General features: G+C 37.2%; 1 protein-coding gene across 1 annotated transcript; it reads left to right on the top strand.

Annotated features, from left to right (window-relative positions):
* Positions 1-4058: 4058 nt before the first annotated feature.
* RB195_011515 (uncharacterized protein) lies at positions 4059-14254 on the top strand (the record flags this gene model as incomplete). Its single annotated transcript, XM_064192962.1, has 3 exons — positions 4059-4343; positions 13100-13179; positions 13996-14254. 3 exons carry the CDS (start codon positions 4059-4061, stop codon positions 14252-14254), a joined length of 624 nt encoding a protein of 207 aa, XP_064050545.1.
* Positions 14255-14911: the final 657 nt, after the last annotated feature.

The raw sequence follows: 14911 nt of genomic DNA, 5'->3' as shown, positions 1-14911 counted from the left end.
ATATAACTTATTCACTCTTCTGAATTCCTTTTTTCCTTTCTTTTTACTTCACTTTTTACGTGCGTGGTTTATGTCGTTTTATAGCAATATTTAGGGCGGGTGTAGTGTAGCGGTCAAAGGTTCCACTTCCTGCACGATCGATCGGAGGTTCGAGTCCGCCCTAGTGCTCACCAAGCCTTTCATCCCTCCGGGGTCGATAAATTGGTACCAAACTTGTCTGGGAGGATAAAAACACTTGACACATCGGCTAGCCACTGCAAGTCATTGTAGAGGCCAGTTACACGGTCGTAAACCTCAAACGATTCTGAATTGAAGTGAAGGTGGTGGCCGATCCCAAGCGGGTTGATTAACACCAAAAACTTTATCCTTTATCCTTTATAGCAATATTTATACTACAAAATTTTTTTGAATTGAATTTGAAAAGCTGAATAGCGACTTTTGACTTGAAAGTGCTCTGTGCTTCATGTAACTACATCCCTTCTTCTCTACAGTATCCTCCTTTGTACACAATTATACTTACAGTCGGGTCAAAACGACCTGAACCTTGGCGCAGTTGCGAAAGCGACCGCGTTTGAAGCGACGAGGGGAATCTGGCTATTACGATAGCACCATCGACACTGCTCTGTTTTGAATTGCAGACATTAACGCAGCCAGCAAGGGTCCCAGCGCGATCGAAACCGCTGGCCGCTTCGCGCGCAGCCGCTGACGCAACTACACTTAGCCTGGGATCGCCTAACCTTCGACTATAAACCGTTTACAATTGCGTGACTCACCAATAGATCATACCGCAAATTTCTATAATGTGCAAGCTTTTTTCGAGAATAAGTCTAAAGTTCCGAAATAAAAAGGATAAAGTCTCTATCGTATCAATCCGCTTGGGATGCGCCAACGCGTTTATACTGCAATTCGTAATCGTTGAGGTTCTGCAACGCGTGTTGACCTATACAATGACTTGTGGGGGCCAACCGATGATCACGTTAGTGTTTTTATCCTCCCAGACAAGCTCATACCAATTTCTGATCCCAGAGTGATGAAAGGCTTGGTTGGCACCAGAGCGGTTTCGAACCCTCGACAGTGCGCCTACAGCGGACCTGTAACCGGCTGCGCTACACCCGTCCAATACCGAAATATATTTTTAGTAAATGATAGTACGCATAAGACTGAGAGCACATTTATTGTCTCTAGTAACGTAATTATTTCCGATTATCCAATCTCCAATTGCGCAATGGTCCTGGACGACCTGAGATCCGAAAATGAGTGCCGAGAATTCAATTCTGTTCAGAATGGCATATGGCACATGTAACTCATATGCACCAAATGTCGTTATGAGCTGACATGTGTTCCTTATAATTTCTAAGAGGAGCGGCTTCTCTTATCGTCATTTTGGGCCTCATTCTTCGAAATTTGTGCTCGGAAATTCTCTGAAGTTGAAATTTTCTAAGCTATTCACTTGAGCTGTGCTTTTGCAGATTAGTCAAGTGAAATCACGTTTTTCCGCTGTTAAAGCTGGTAAAACAATCCGAAGTTTTTGATTGATTTTCTTGAGCTGTAGCCAAGATTGTTATTGATCGTATTTATTAAACAACAGCTAACGTTTCGGCGTTATCGCCTTCGTCAGAGCCTGGAAAAATCTCTAACAGCAACACATTGGCTAGTGCTTACCGAGCCAATGTGTTGATGTTTGAGTTTGCCTACCATTGGATGCTTTCTGTAGGGTGATGAGGCGCTTGAGAGGATAAATCACTAATGGTTTTGAATTTTCCAGGCTCTGACGAAGGCGATAACGCCGAAATGTTAGTTGTTGTTTAATAAAGGCGATCAATACCAATCTTGGCTACAGCTCAAGGAAATCAATTAAAACTACGTTTCAACATGCCGAGATTCAAAGACAGTCGAACATGGGCAATAATGCGAAATTGATGGAGAATTTTTCCGGAACCCTACAGTAGACACAGACGGTTTTTTTCCACTGCTTGTTTAACTATCACTTTACAATATTTCCGTTTCTTCTCTTTCTTTATTTTCCCTTCTTATCTTTCGTGAACGCTGGGAGAGTTTTCTTCTATACGGCAGCATATTTCCAAAAGACTCTTCAACAAGCTTAGTCATAAAATAAAATAATTGCAATTATTCTAGTAATTACTATAGTAATCAATTAATATTCCAATTCTTATTCTAATTAATCTAATTGTTCTAATTCACTTTTTAAAATTTAGTTTTTAATTATCATTCCATAATTAATTAATATTATTAGATTTTTTGTGGTGCATACTATATTATATAATTAGATATTTCTAATAGCAGAGAATGTGGAGTAAGTCATAAATGAATGCTGAATTAATTCATGACTGGTATTCTGGGAAATTTTTATCTGTCGCCCTTCAAACAAAAGATATTTACAAATGAATGCTGTAAAGCTTCAAGAAGAAAGGGAAAAGAAACTTCAAAAAAAAAAACGACCAAATATTTTTTTTATGAGCAGCTGAAAGAAATGTTCAGCACAGCAGTGCATTATATACAAGTACAGTATGTATAGGTATAAGTATATTCCAGTGCTGCTCAAATAAAATAAATAAATTTAAAAAATAGTCAAAAAAAAATAATATAAAATAATTATAACTATAATAACGTAATAAATAAAACAAACTATGACATCTAGTTGTAAGCAGTAGTTTTTGTTGAATTTTTGAATATTATGAATAAGTATAAGTGTATTCTAGTGCTGTTCAAATAAAACAAAAAAATTTAAAAAATAGTCAAAAAATAACAATATGATATAATTATAATCATAATAAAGTAATAAATAAAGCAAATTATGATGTCTAATTGTGAACAACCTAGGGGCTTTAAACTACGGTCTTCTATTTTTATTGGTACGTGAAACGCAATCGGTAAGAGGTCCCGTTACGACCGGCATGAACATAAATGGTTCGAGAAACCTCGCCTTAGCGCCAACCAAGCTTTTCATCCTTTTGAGGGTCGGATAAGTTGGTACCAGAATTGTCTGGGAGGAGAAAAAACCTCGGCTTGGACACATAGGTTGGCCCTCACAGATCAGTAAGGTCATGCACGCATTCATAAACCTCAAACGATTAAGGATTGAAGTTGGAGACGCGTGGCAAAGAGTTAGAAACTGTTGTTTACAATTAGACATCATAGTTTGTTTTATTTATTACTTTAGTGTAGTTATAATTGTATTATATTATTTTTTTGACTATTTTTCTTTGCACTTTATTTTTTGCATTCTTTATTGTTTTATTTGAACAGCACTGGAATATGCTTATACTTATACTGGAATAAATTCTTAGTACTGACACTTTTTACGTTTCATTTCCAACGAAGAGAAATAATGGGAATTTTCCAGTTGCATTCTTTTTACGCTTTCCATTACTGAAGATATTAAATTACACAATACACAAGAATAAATTAGATTCTATGAATGCTTAATGCGACATTTCTATCTGCAAGTCTGCTCCAGATTCAATTCATTCCGGATACTTCAAAGAGATTTTCAGCGATCCATCAACGTTGCCTATGAAAGAGCTGAAGCTGCACCGCTCAGAGGTGACACCAACAGCGACCGGCGGTGAAATTACCACGCTTCGGGTGGTTCGGAGATTTGTTTGCTTCCCAGGAAGGAAGCAAGCACGAAGCTCGGCAGCAGATAAGCCGTGTCAATTTCAATGTCGAATCCATATTTCCTAACGGATAAACAACAACAATAAAAACAACGGGCTGGCCCGAATGTGAGCGGTAATTTTACGCGCGGTAGTCGCAAGACGAATGTCTCTCTGATAACACAGCATGGCAATTAATTCCCTTGCTTATCAAAATCACCACGTAGCCGAGCTAGTTAATAGATTTTTTTCGTCTAAATCTGGTATTTTTTCCCTCCTAACGATGATGAATTTCTTGTGCATCTCTTATTTATTTCATATTTCTTGACATTACACTGCTCTCTTTTCTGTGAAGAGTTCTGTAGCGTTTTTTTTTGAAGTTTTCGTGTTCCGTATTTGTAACAGTTTTCTTCTTTTTTTTCTTCAAGAATTTCATTTCTTATGCCCGATTCTCTATTATTATTATTATTATTATTATTATTATTATTATTATTATTATTATTATTATTATTATTATTATTATTATTATTATTATTATTATTATTATTATTATTATTATTATTATTATTATTATTATTATTATTATTATTATTATTATTATTATTATTATTATTATTATTATTATTATTATTATTATTATTATTATTAATTATTATTATTATTATTATTATTATTATTATTATTATTATTATTATTATTATTATTATTAATTTTATTATTATTATTGTAACAATTACCATTAAAACTAGAATTAGAAGTGTAGTTGTTGGAAATAGAGAAAGAATTAGAATCAAAAGAATTTTATATTATTATATTTCTCAAATTTCTCAACAAATAACAACATAGCGAACGAATTATTATAATTATCATGTAAAAAATTTTCATCGTAGCCCTTACTTCGTTTTATTACTAATATTTATTTTATTTTTATTTTAATGAAATCCTTCAGATTTCCGACTGAGAGAGATTTCAGATTTCAGACTTCAGAACTTCTGATTGCCCAAATTAGTTACAACCTAGTAAACAAATAACGATATCACAAGATCTCTTTGTAATGTTTCATATTTTTCTACAAAGCGAAAATTACCGTTAGAAGGAGAGGGAGCGCGGAAAGAAAATGTTCTTACTTTTCGTGACTATGTCGTTTACATTTTTTCAGAAGTTTTTCTGTCCTAACCAGGAAAAATGAACAGATGATTGCTGTTATTAGTTCAATTTCAATTTTTACTCTTAATTATAAATCTAAGTTCTGTTTTTGGTGGAAAAAACCTCCTCGCAAAAATTTTCGAGGAGATTTTTCTGTTGGAACAAGTAGCTTACATAGTTCGCATTTGATTCAGTCACTATTTGTTTGTGATTTTTCGTTGTATTCTATTTTTCTAATATTTTTCAAGGAAAAATTCAGCTGGAGTATTCATTGCAGCGAAATTTGAACTTTTTTCTGAAACAAAACTATCTCGATGTTTGTTAGCGAGTGATATGGAAGGGTATTGATTGAACTTTTTCTCGTAGCTAAGTAAAGTCGTATAAGTTCACTTCTGTTCATGCTAAACATAGCGGAAATGAGGATCCGCGCATAAATCCAGGAATTCGTCAATCAGCGTGTAAAATGAGCTGTCACATCGCTCAATCTGCATGAATAATAAGCCTAATCCATGGTCTACCACCCCATATCGAACTTTGCTCTTCGCAATGATTTCCTACATTTACTCTTCCTTCAGAATGTTCCTCCACCTCATCGAAACCTCCCTGAATCTTTCCTTATTCGTGATATTTGGTCTTGTTCGCGTCTTGTTGGTTCATTTTCATCAGATGAAATGTCGGCCGTCGTGTGTTGTTTGCCATTTGCAGCCGCCAATTTCCACTTGCTATAGAGGGGAATCACATTTCGTCCGGTCAACCCCACCCACTCTCTTTCACCGTAGTTTGTTCTTTTATTACGATAGATTTCGACAAGATTTTGTTTTCGAAAGATTTCAAAATTAACAATATTTCTAAAAATAGCTGAACTTCTTTCGTTTCCATCCACGTTATCGGTGCCTCGGATCTCTTCGAAAAAACCCCCAGTCTTCACATCTGAGAGTCACCGGAAGGCTCTGGAACGTTCTGTAGAATGGATTGAGACTGCGATAAATCACGTTGTTCCAGCATTTCTTAGAATTGTCGCTTAGAAATCAGAAAAAAAATTGAGGTATATTAAAGTAATTGCAAATTAATTAACTTCTGATTATTTTCCTATGCTTCAAATTTTTGGGGAAAAAAACGTTCAGCTTTTTCCCGCTGAGTGCTGCTTGAGGCTGAAAGGATTTTTCTTCTTAGCTTATTCTATGTGTAGTAATTTAGTATTAAGTTATTTAGTAGTAACGCGAACATTAGGAGACAATACGAAGGCTTTAAAGGTTCGTAGCAAGCCAAACGGTAATAGTTCCCTACTACTACGTTGTATCTCTTCCAAGGAAGTTTTTATCTGCATTATAATAATATTCTGGAATTAACCCCCCATTAAAGGCATCACCCCACGAATCTGAGGTGATACGGATTCCAGGTGGAGTATTCGTATACGGGATGGGAGACTATGGAAAGGGGAGTGATTCCGTCCATTTCTTCCTAATTGCCGTAAAAAAACGGCCCGAAAGATTCGGCGTGTGCACAACGCTGGCGCGCTCCAATCGAACTCGTCGTAGAAAATAGCGCGCCGGAACGCCCGAAGCTGTACCTTCCGGGCCGTTTTTTTACGGCAATTAGGAATAAATGGACGGAATCACCCCCCTATCCATAATCTACTGTCCTGTATACGCGAATACTCCACCTGAAATCCGCACCGACTCAGATTCATGGTTCGCTGCCTTTAAGGTACCTTGAAACTACTTGACTAATTGCTATCATACTGTTAATTACCGTAATTACTCTAGACTGTAGAGTACTGTACATATGACCATCGCATACTAGCATCTTTTGATGTACCCCCTCCTAAAGTAGAGAGTTATTTCCACTTCTCCTGGACAAAGACGCGATTCTTCAATAGAAGTTCCGAGTTTAAACGAAAAGAAAAACAGACAAGTACAAGTTCGAAGACAGCTCAACTCTCTTTCATCAAATCTATTTTGTTCCCAGGAGGATTTCCCACTGCTTCATTTTTCGAAGGTTTCGCATCTACTGGTTCGTTCAATTGAACATGCGTTCATTTTACTTTCATGCATAATTTCTTGTTGTGGAATTTGGCAGAAATAACTGTAAACAAATGCGTATCATGCAATTTTAAGCAAGTTTTTTTCTTCCAAAGTTTTGTTGTTGTGCTGTGTTTACTCGTTCTTTTTGAGGATTACGTAGGTCTACATGAAGGGTCTTAGTTTTATGTGTTCTAAAATCGGTTCAAGAGATTACTGCGAAACTACCCCACTAATTTTTCATCCGAAAGACTTTGCGAAGGTGAAATCCATGGAATGATTTGTATATTTTTAGGGAACACTTCTTTTTTGTGCTCTGTCAGAGTGTTTTTTTAGATTTCTGAACACTCTGAAAAAAAACAATTGTCGAGTTCCAGAGAGAGTGAAACAAGTAAATAAATTAGCTCTTCATCAAAGGTTCTTCACTTTCTTATTCATCTCACACCGCATGCATCACACAAATTACATCAGCCTAATTTATGTGATCGTGCTAATTAAATTGTACTATTCCAAAGTCCCATAGATCAGTCCGCTATCATTTTTTGTTGTTCATTTGTTTTTTTTTCTTTCATTCGTTTTTTGCCGTACGCTTTTTTTTACCCCCGGCTTTGCTTGAAAAAAACTTTTTTTACGAGTTTTTCGTGACTTCTCAATCATTTGTCCATCTTCTGATAAGCCTGTCCGAGACATTGAAATGAATAGCTGCTGTCGATGTTTCAGGATCTCTACCGTAATTGACAGCGTCCAGTTTAAAAGCTACAGTGTATAATTTACGCTGGTTCATGCCTAAAAACAAGAAGAGTCAAATCGATTTTGAAAAATTCTTTTAAAAAAACCACAAGAAAAGAAATATCGCAGGCGTACGCACACGCAACACTGATGGCGCTCACTTTGTCAAGCGGACTTATCTCTGGGATTTTAGGGTTTTAGGGTAATTTGAGTGAACTTGCCTCTCATCGGAATCATCTCATGTTGTTCATCTCATTGTTGTAGATTTTTTTGGAGAAGAAGAGAGGACACGGTTCTTTTCGAAAAACCTCTGTTTTGTAGAAATTCTGCTTGCCCTCTTTTGAAAGAATATTAATGCAAATGCTTCTAATTAAAATAGAAATTTATTTTTTCTCTAGCACTATTTGACAATGAGATTTTGCAAGATCCAATAAGTGTTGCAGAAGAGCGAGAGCTACTGGGGCAGAACAATTCCTCTCATGAGTTCTGACGTCATTTTTCTACCGCTACTGGAGGAGTTCTGTTTACTCCCCAACAATATGTGTTAAATGGCTTTTCTCTCATTTCTTCTGCTCTCAAAGGTAGCGTATCACAAAGTTGTCGTTGTACGGAACCTCCTGGGAGAACGTAGAGATCGGATTATAGATTATGGATACTTGCGTGGCCGCGCTCGATTCCTTCGAGCCATCTTGAAAAACGCCGTGAGAACTCTTTCAATTCCTACGAGGTACTTTAAAACGCGCATCCTTCTCCACGTTCCAACCCTCTCAACAGCCTATTCATTCATTTTAATTTAGTGGATAGGCTGGCGAGCAGACCTCATTAATCTCCGACCGCTCGCTTGTGAACACAGGGATGCGACTGATTTGGTAGGAAAGATCGCTGTCTTCCACATTATTTTTTACGACGATTAGGTGATGATGAGCGGAGCCACGCTTGCATCCGTGATTTACGATCCGAACTCTACGTTTTTCCTGGAGTTTCCGAACCACGTCAATTTCGTGATACAGTGTCTTTAAAGGCATCACGAAATCACGAATCTGAGGTGGTGCGGATTTCTGGAGGAGTATTCTTATACGGGACAGTAGATTATGGATGCAGAGGTGGGTGATTCCGTCCATTTGTTCCTAATTGCCGTAAAAAAAGGCCCGAAAGATACGGCTTCGAGCGCTCCGGTGTGCTATTTTCTACAAGGAGTTCGTTTTGAGCGCGCCAGCCTTGTGCACGCGCCGCATCTTCCAGCCAACCGCATCTTCCGGATCTTCTACAACAAAAGCTCGATTAGAGTACATCCGTTCGTCACCGTTCCATATCCTGGAGGATTTGCTGTCTCGCGTGAATTCCCTTTCGACATGAGTTTTTAAGGTTGACAATATACAGCAGTTTAGCATAGCGAAACGGAGAGTTGTTGCCAAAGATTCTATGCTCCCTCCAGGTATTTTCCCCTATCCGGGTTCGGGTTTGGCAGCGTGCTTCAAAACAACACCTTTCTCCAATATCTGGATAACTTCGATAACTCGGATGCCTGATTGCACTTAGTATAGGCAGGGGCAACGCTAGCCGGGGGCAATCAGACATGTATACGCGGCGCTTTTCATCCTGATAATCCAGAAAAGGGGTCTCTAGTGGGCATTCTTCTCTGCAACGATGCGACACATTACGCAATAGAATGCGGGCAACTACGTCGTCGTTCAACGTCCACGATCCAGTTGATACGCTGAATTGACCATCACAGCTTCACACAACCACACAATCATTGACGAGCTGCGGATGCTTTCGTTCTACTCCTTGTAGCGAGTTGTATCGTTGGAGAGGCGAGTCAAGACTGTTCCATACGCTTTATTGGATGAATAAGAATGGGAATGGAACTTGATCACTACTTCCAATCGTACTTCTGAACAATGACGGAAAATACCTAACCTACTAATTTGTTTTTATATTTTCACTAATATTCAGCAGAAATTTTCAACTTGAAGAAACTCTATAGATTTATATTAGTAACCAATACATCCCTAACGTGCATAGTTCTGTTTTATCCTCCAAACCTCCCAAGTACATTCTAATTACACCAAAACTGTTCTTTTCTAAATCTCCTAGCTCCAGAAAGAAAAATGGACTCGTCGCTCATGCAAATAAAACGACTCCATGCTGAGGTTATCATTCATTCCCAACTATTTGTCAGGATAATTGTCAGGGAAAAAAATTGGCTGCTCATTAATTACAGCTTGATTTCCCTCATTCTCTCACGCTCTCTTTACCTTGTATTAGAAAAAAAAAACTAACAGCACCACAGTATTTGTTAGCGGTTCCCTTATAAAGTTGCTTCATTTTTTTCACTTTTTGAAAAAAAACTTGAAAAAAAAGGAACGGTTGCGGAAATTTTAGCGAGACACTCGGAGTTCCCCTGCATTTCACTTCTGCATTGGTCCGCAGGTGTAGCGATGGAGCGCACTTTTAAATATTCCGACACATAAAATCTTATTATTTGCCAATCATAAAAACATGAGAATAATACTACAGTCATGATTGTTTTCTTCAAGAGCGAGCGTAAACTGACAATAAGACCATTAATACTATCCAGGAATTTAAAATTTCGCTTCGGGACCTCATCTTATCTCATGGCACACGCTTCTGGGTACAGTTTCGCTTACATTTCTCTAACGTGTTTCCTTTTTCTTCAAGGTAATAATCATTGGGGATATAAAGGGAGAGGTTGATATTGTCTTTCCGCCTCCCACTATTTCCCAAGGACTTCCCACAGTTGGGAGAAATTGCAGCGGAAGTGACGCGGTCTTCTGGTGCAACGCAGCTCCTAGTGTTTGTACACAAAATTACAAAGATGGACGATAGTTTCTCGTCATTCTGGTAGATACCTGCATTTTTCATAGGTTTATTTTTTACTTTACCTTTTATCTATTTTGTATTTTTTGACAGGTTCTATAACTTTTATAGGGCTTGTCACTTTTATTCGATTTATTGCAGAGGTAAAATTCTTTAAATAAATATTCTTACGACGCAAATCCATGATTTTCTCCCAGAATGTGCTGGAATGACAAAGAGATGGATTGTTGTAGTTCTGCGTAGACCGTCGGCTGCTCGGAGGAAAATTGCAGGAATGTCATAAAAACGTGATTTATACCGGTAGGCTGTGGTCAGATCCTAGCTGTAGAGAGTTTCAACACCAACTATTCTGGATCGGAATCAATTTTTCGGCCAGGAAGACTGCACCCACTCTAAATATCCGAGAAAGACTCGCCTTCTTCAATTTTAGAACTATATTGGCCAGATTTTAGCAAGTAAAACTTTTACACCAAATAAAAACGCGACTAAATTTTGGGGAAAAGGGTCTTTAGGTGCTTTAAGAGGGCATCAGGAGCACTTCTGCATAATTTAACCTCTTCACCTAATTCGCATCGAGTTCTCTTTAGTTTCTTTTTTCTTTACTTCTTTTTCTTCTTTTCTTTCTTCTTCCTGACAAATAATTCGAAAAAAAGGACGACTCAGTGGGAATTCCCGCCTCTGTGGCCTCGATGCACGTAAAGTAGCCTTATTTAACAGATATTTGGTTCTTTCCTGGCTTAATTTATGGCTCAGTGAGCCACTAACACTACGGTTGCACTTTTTACAATCTTCTATTTATTTAAACACTGAAAAAAACCAAGAATTGTCTACCTAGCTCTTTTTTTAGTAGTAGTTGAGGTTTTACAACTAAAACCAGACTAAAACCTTTTCAAAACCTATCACTTTATATTACAAGTTTCTTGAGAAATTACTTTTGTTTGGTTTCTTCAAAATATATGCGGGAAGAAAAACTTGTTTCCAAAAATATAAAATAATAGTATAAAAATCTACTGCTATGAAGTTTTGGAACCTCGCCTGATTTCTTGCATACTTTTGAACGTTTTTAACGATGCTCACATTCTGCTTCATTTCTCTTCTCAAATGTATTCAAGCACAAACTTCAAGCAGAAACCACTCTGCGTTTTAAACTATGACTACAAATACTTCTATTAGTTAATTATGCTGCACAAATGAGTTTTCATAAAGTTCTAGTTCTTTGACCTCTGAAGTGTTGGCTCTTGCATCTGACAAATTTGAGGTATTTTTGGAAAGAAAGTGGGGTTTGTTACTAAATTTGACGAGTTATGTTATATTTTGGTCGGACTCGGAATTTGTTTCGCGTCCTTCCAAAAGAACTCCTTCGATGCAATCAAATCTACTAACAATAATATTAGTTGATGTGAAAGGTTTTAAGCGTTTTTCCAGGACGTCTTTAGTGAGACATACCTCACGATGTATCCATCACATCGGATCATACTATACGGCAATAACATTACGGTAACAAAAAACGAAAAAGATCGTGGTCCAACTGCGGTGATCCGGCTCCAACCTGGATTAACGACTGAGGAGGTCTAGCTGTGTTTGATGGGACTGGCAGGGAATCGTTCACTATGAGCTGCTACTATCGGGCCAAACACTCAACTGGGACCTCTACTGTCAACAACTGACCAGAATGAAGGAGGCAATCGACCGGAAAGCGGTCAGAGGTCAGATTTGCCCAGTAGGAAAGGCACAATTTTTCTTTGTTACAACCGTGGCATTAACACCCGATCAGATGAAAAATGAATTAGCATGCAATCACGTAAATATTCTTCAGTTGTCCGCCATTTTACAGAGAGATAGTAAAAAAATGTTTGAATTTGATTTTTGCAAAAGTCACGGTCACAAATTGTAATAGTGCCATAAAAAACACATATTTATGCGTTCATGAGTTCTCAACCACTCTGAAGCGACATATCATTTCACACCAATAATAATTATTGATTACTCAAGGGTACCCCTAATAACAACAAAAGTAATAGTAATGACAATACAATAAAATAAATATAATAAATAAGTAAATAAATCATAGAAATAAAACACCTTTTTCTTTGAATTTTTCTCTCTTCATTCTGTATTTGTGTACTTGAACAAAGTATTTTTCCCTGCAGAAGAAGTTGATCATGGTGCAGTGTCTATAAGAAAAAGTTACATGCAAAGATGTGCAAATGTGCGCTTCATGAAATATTCGACAAAACAAAAAGCTTAGGAGGACATTATGCTCATCCGGAATCTAAAATTCTCTAGAATTTCCCGCAAGAATTTAAAATTCTAATTTCCTTCATGGGAATATTAAAGACACAAAAAGAACAGCACATAGGTGCACTTTCTCAACCCCTTTGATCTCGAACATTTTCTCTTTGACTCTTCCGTGTTCACTTTGGGGATCCTCTCAAATCATAGAGATAAATTCGAAAAAAAAAACGCAGGAACTATGTGAGAGCCGCAAATTGTTTTTGCAAACATTTTCGTCGCACAAATACTTTACCGCTGAAGATTTTAGATTTTTCCCTAGAGAAAATTGAGGCTAACATTCACCAGTGGGTTGTTCTTGACCGAAATAATAATAATTATAAATCAAACTAAATTCAATTCCATAATTTTTCTCTGTAATCATAATTTATTTCACGTTCCTTGCTCTCTGGCAGTGGCTGTACAAGTATCTTATGTTTTTTATAGTTTTTCTTTAAATGAGTCAAATATCAGCAGAAAATTCGCCGCGGTCGCTTCGCTCCCGCTGTCGCGTCCGATGGGCTTACCGTAGGCGTCTGCGTTGCGGCACATTGGTTCGGCTCCGCCATGGCACCGAAAATCATCCGCTCACAGCATTATGCCCTACGCATACGCTTAATTACGAGTGTTTAACAGAAATCAGAGTTTTTTTAATGGGAATTTCCTCGAAAAATTTGGGAATTTCCTCGAAAAATTAAAAGTGAAGTAAAATTACTAATGAAATCTTTTTCTATTTACTATCACAATTTTGGCGCGCAAATCTAGTATTGTGGCGCGCAAGGGTCTGGAGGCTTTTTGGATCCACTTGAAGGGCCCAGAGATGAATCGCAAAGAGGAATGGGCCTCTGCATTACGCGGGAACTCGTCCCCTATTTGAGGCTGATATTTGATTGCGCTAGTCACCTCACTACAGGTATCTAGCAGTGGCAGGATAGTCATCTGATCCCGAGGTGCGATGTTCTCTTCTACTTGTAGCTATAAGATCCAACAGTAAACTTAGGATTTTCTTTGCTGGGCGAATAGGGGGTTTGATCGGATAAATCACATTCGATTTCACTCTTTTCTGATCTGAAGAAGGCCATACTACCGAAACGTTAGCCACGAATGAAGAATAATAAAAACCTCGTGTGCGGCTCAAATGAAGAAACCAAATATTTCTATTTATTTTATTTATTTATTTATTTTTAATTTTACTTATTAATTTATTAAAAGCAAAATTTCAAATTTCTTTTTTGGGTGGAGCTTAGAGTTGACGCTTCTTCTCTCCCCCCTCCCCCCCTCCCCTTCCTCTACAAAAAGGTCTTGATTCCTGCATACTGTACTATTTCTTTCTTAAAGTCAACGTATCATCTCTCGCATTTCTTGCATAGGCTTGTATCGTCCTGTTCTACTATTATACTATTATTATTATTATTATTATTATTATTATTATTATTATTATTATTATTATTATTATTATTATTATTATTATTATTATTATTATTATTATTATTATTATTATTATTACTATTACTATTACTTATTAGCAGTGAAAAGCCTTTAAACACTCGTAAACGCATCAGGATGCTGCTGATGTCTATGATTGTTGGAATTGTGAAGATGTTTGGCCCTTTTGCTGTCATTCCTTAAAAATTACGCGGTCCCAGACGCTGTCTGCTAGTAGAAAACAAACATCGAAAATTTCTGCGGCAATGAGCTTTAAATACCAACCAACATTGGTGCTTTGCTGCTGTCTGGCTGACTCTATTTTTCTTCTTTTTTTTTCTTTTCGCTGTTGATTTATTGTGGCTCGTCAAATCCGACAGTAATGAAAGCTGCGCTCGAATTTGTCACTCTTCGATCTGTCTACGTCTGCATGCGGGACAATTTGTGACGACAAATCCTCCAGGTGATATGTGTTCATGTCTGCAGAAAAAGGTTCGGAATTTTCAGAATTTCTCATTTTTCCAACCTACTTACTTTTTCCCAATTACCTATAAAAAATGTTATTAGCTAAGTGGTATGGAGTGGAAAAATATGTGCATACATACAGTAGATATACAAATGAGATTTGCACCGACCTGGGGTTCTTAACTCATTTGTAACTTGTTATTAATTCATCATTTTACATGGATTTGTGCAATATTCAAATTTATGTACATCCATAATATTGGCTCAACATATTTGTCTTTCCATGCTGCTTGCAATCCTCCTTTTCATAAGTTTGGAAGTCCGTTTTCTGGGATTTTGATTAGGCAGAAAAGTGTCTTTAAATGTTCAATTAGGTGTAGACGAGAAAAGGACATG

Source organism: Necator americanus, chromosome III (genome assembly GCF_031761385.1).
Source record: "Necator americanus strain Aroian chromosome III, whole genome shotgun sequence".
Classification (NCBI taxonomy): domain Eukaryota; kingdom Metazoa; phylum Nematoda; class Chromadorea; order Rhabditida; family Ancylostomatidae; genus Necator; species Necator americanus.
This window is presented reverse-complemented; position numbering and strand designations above follow the sequence as displayed.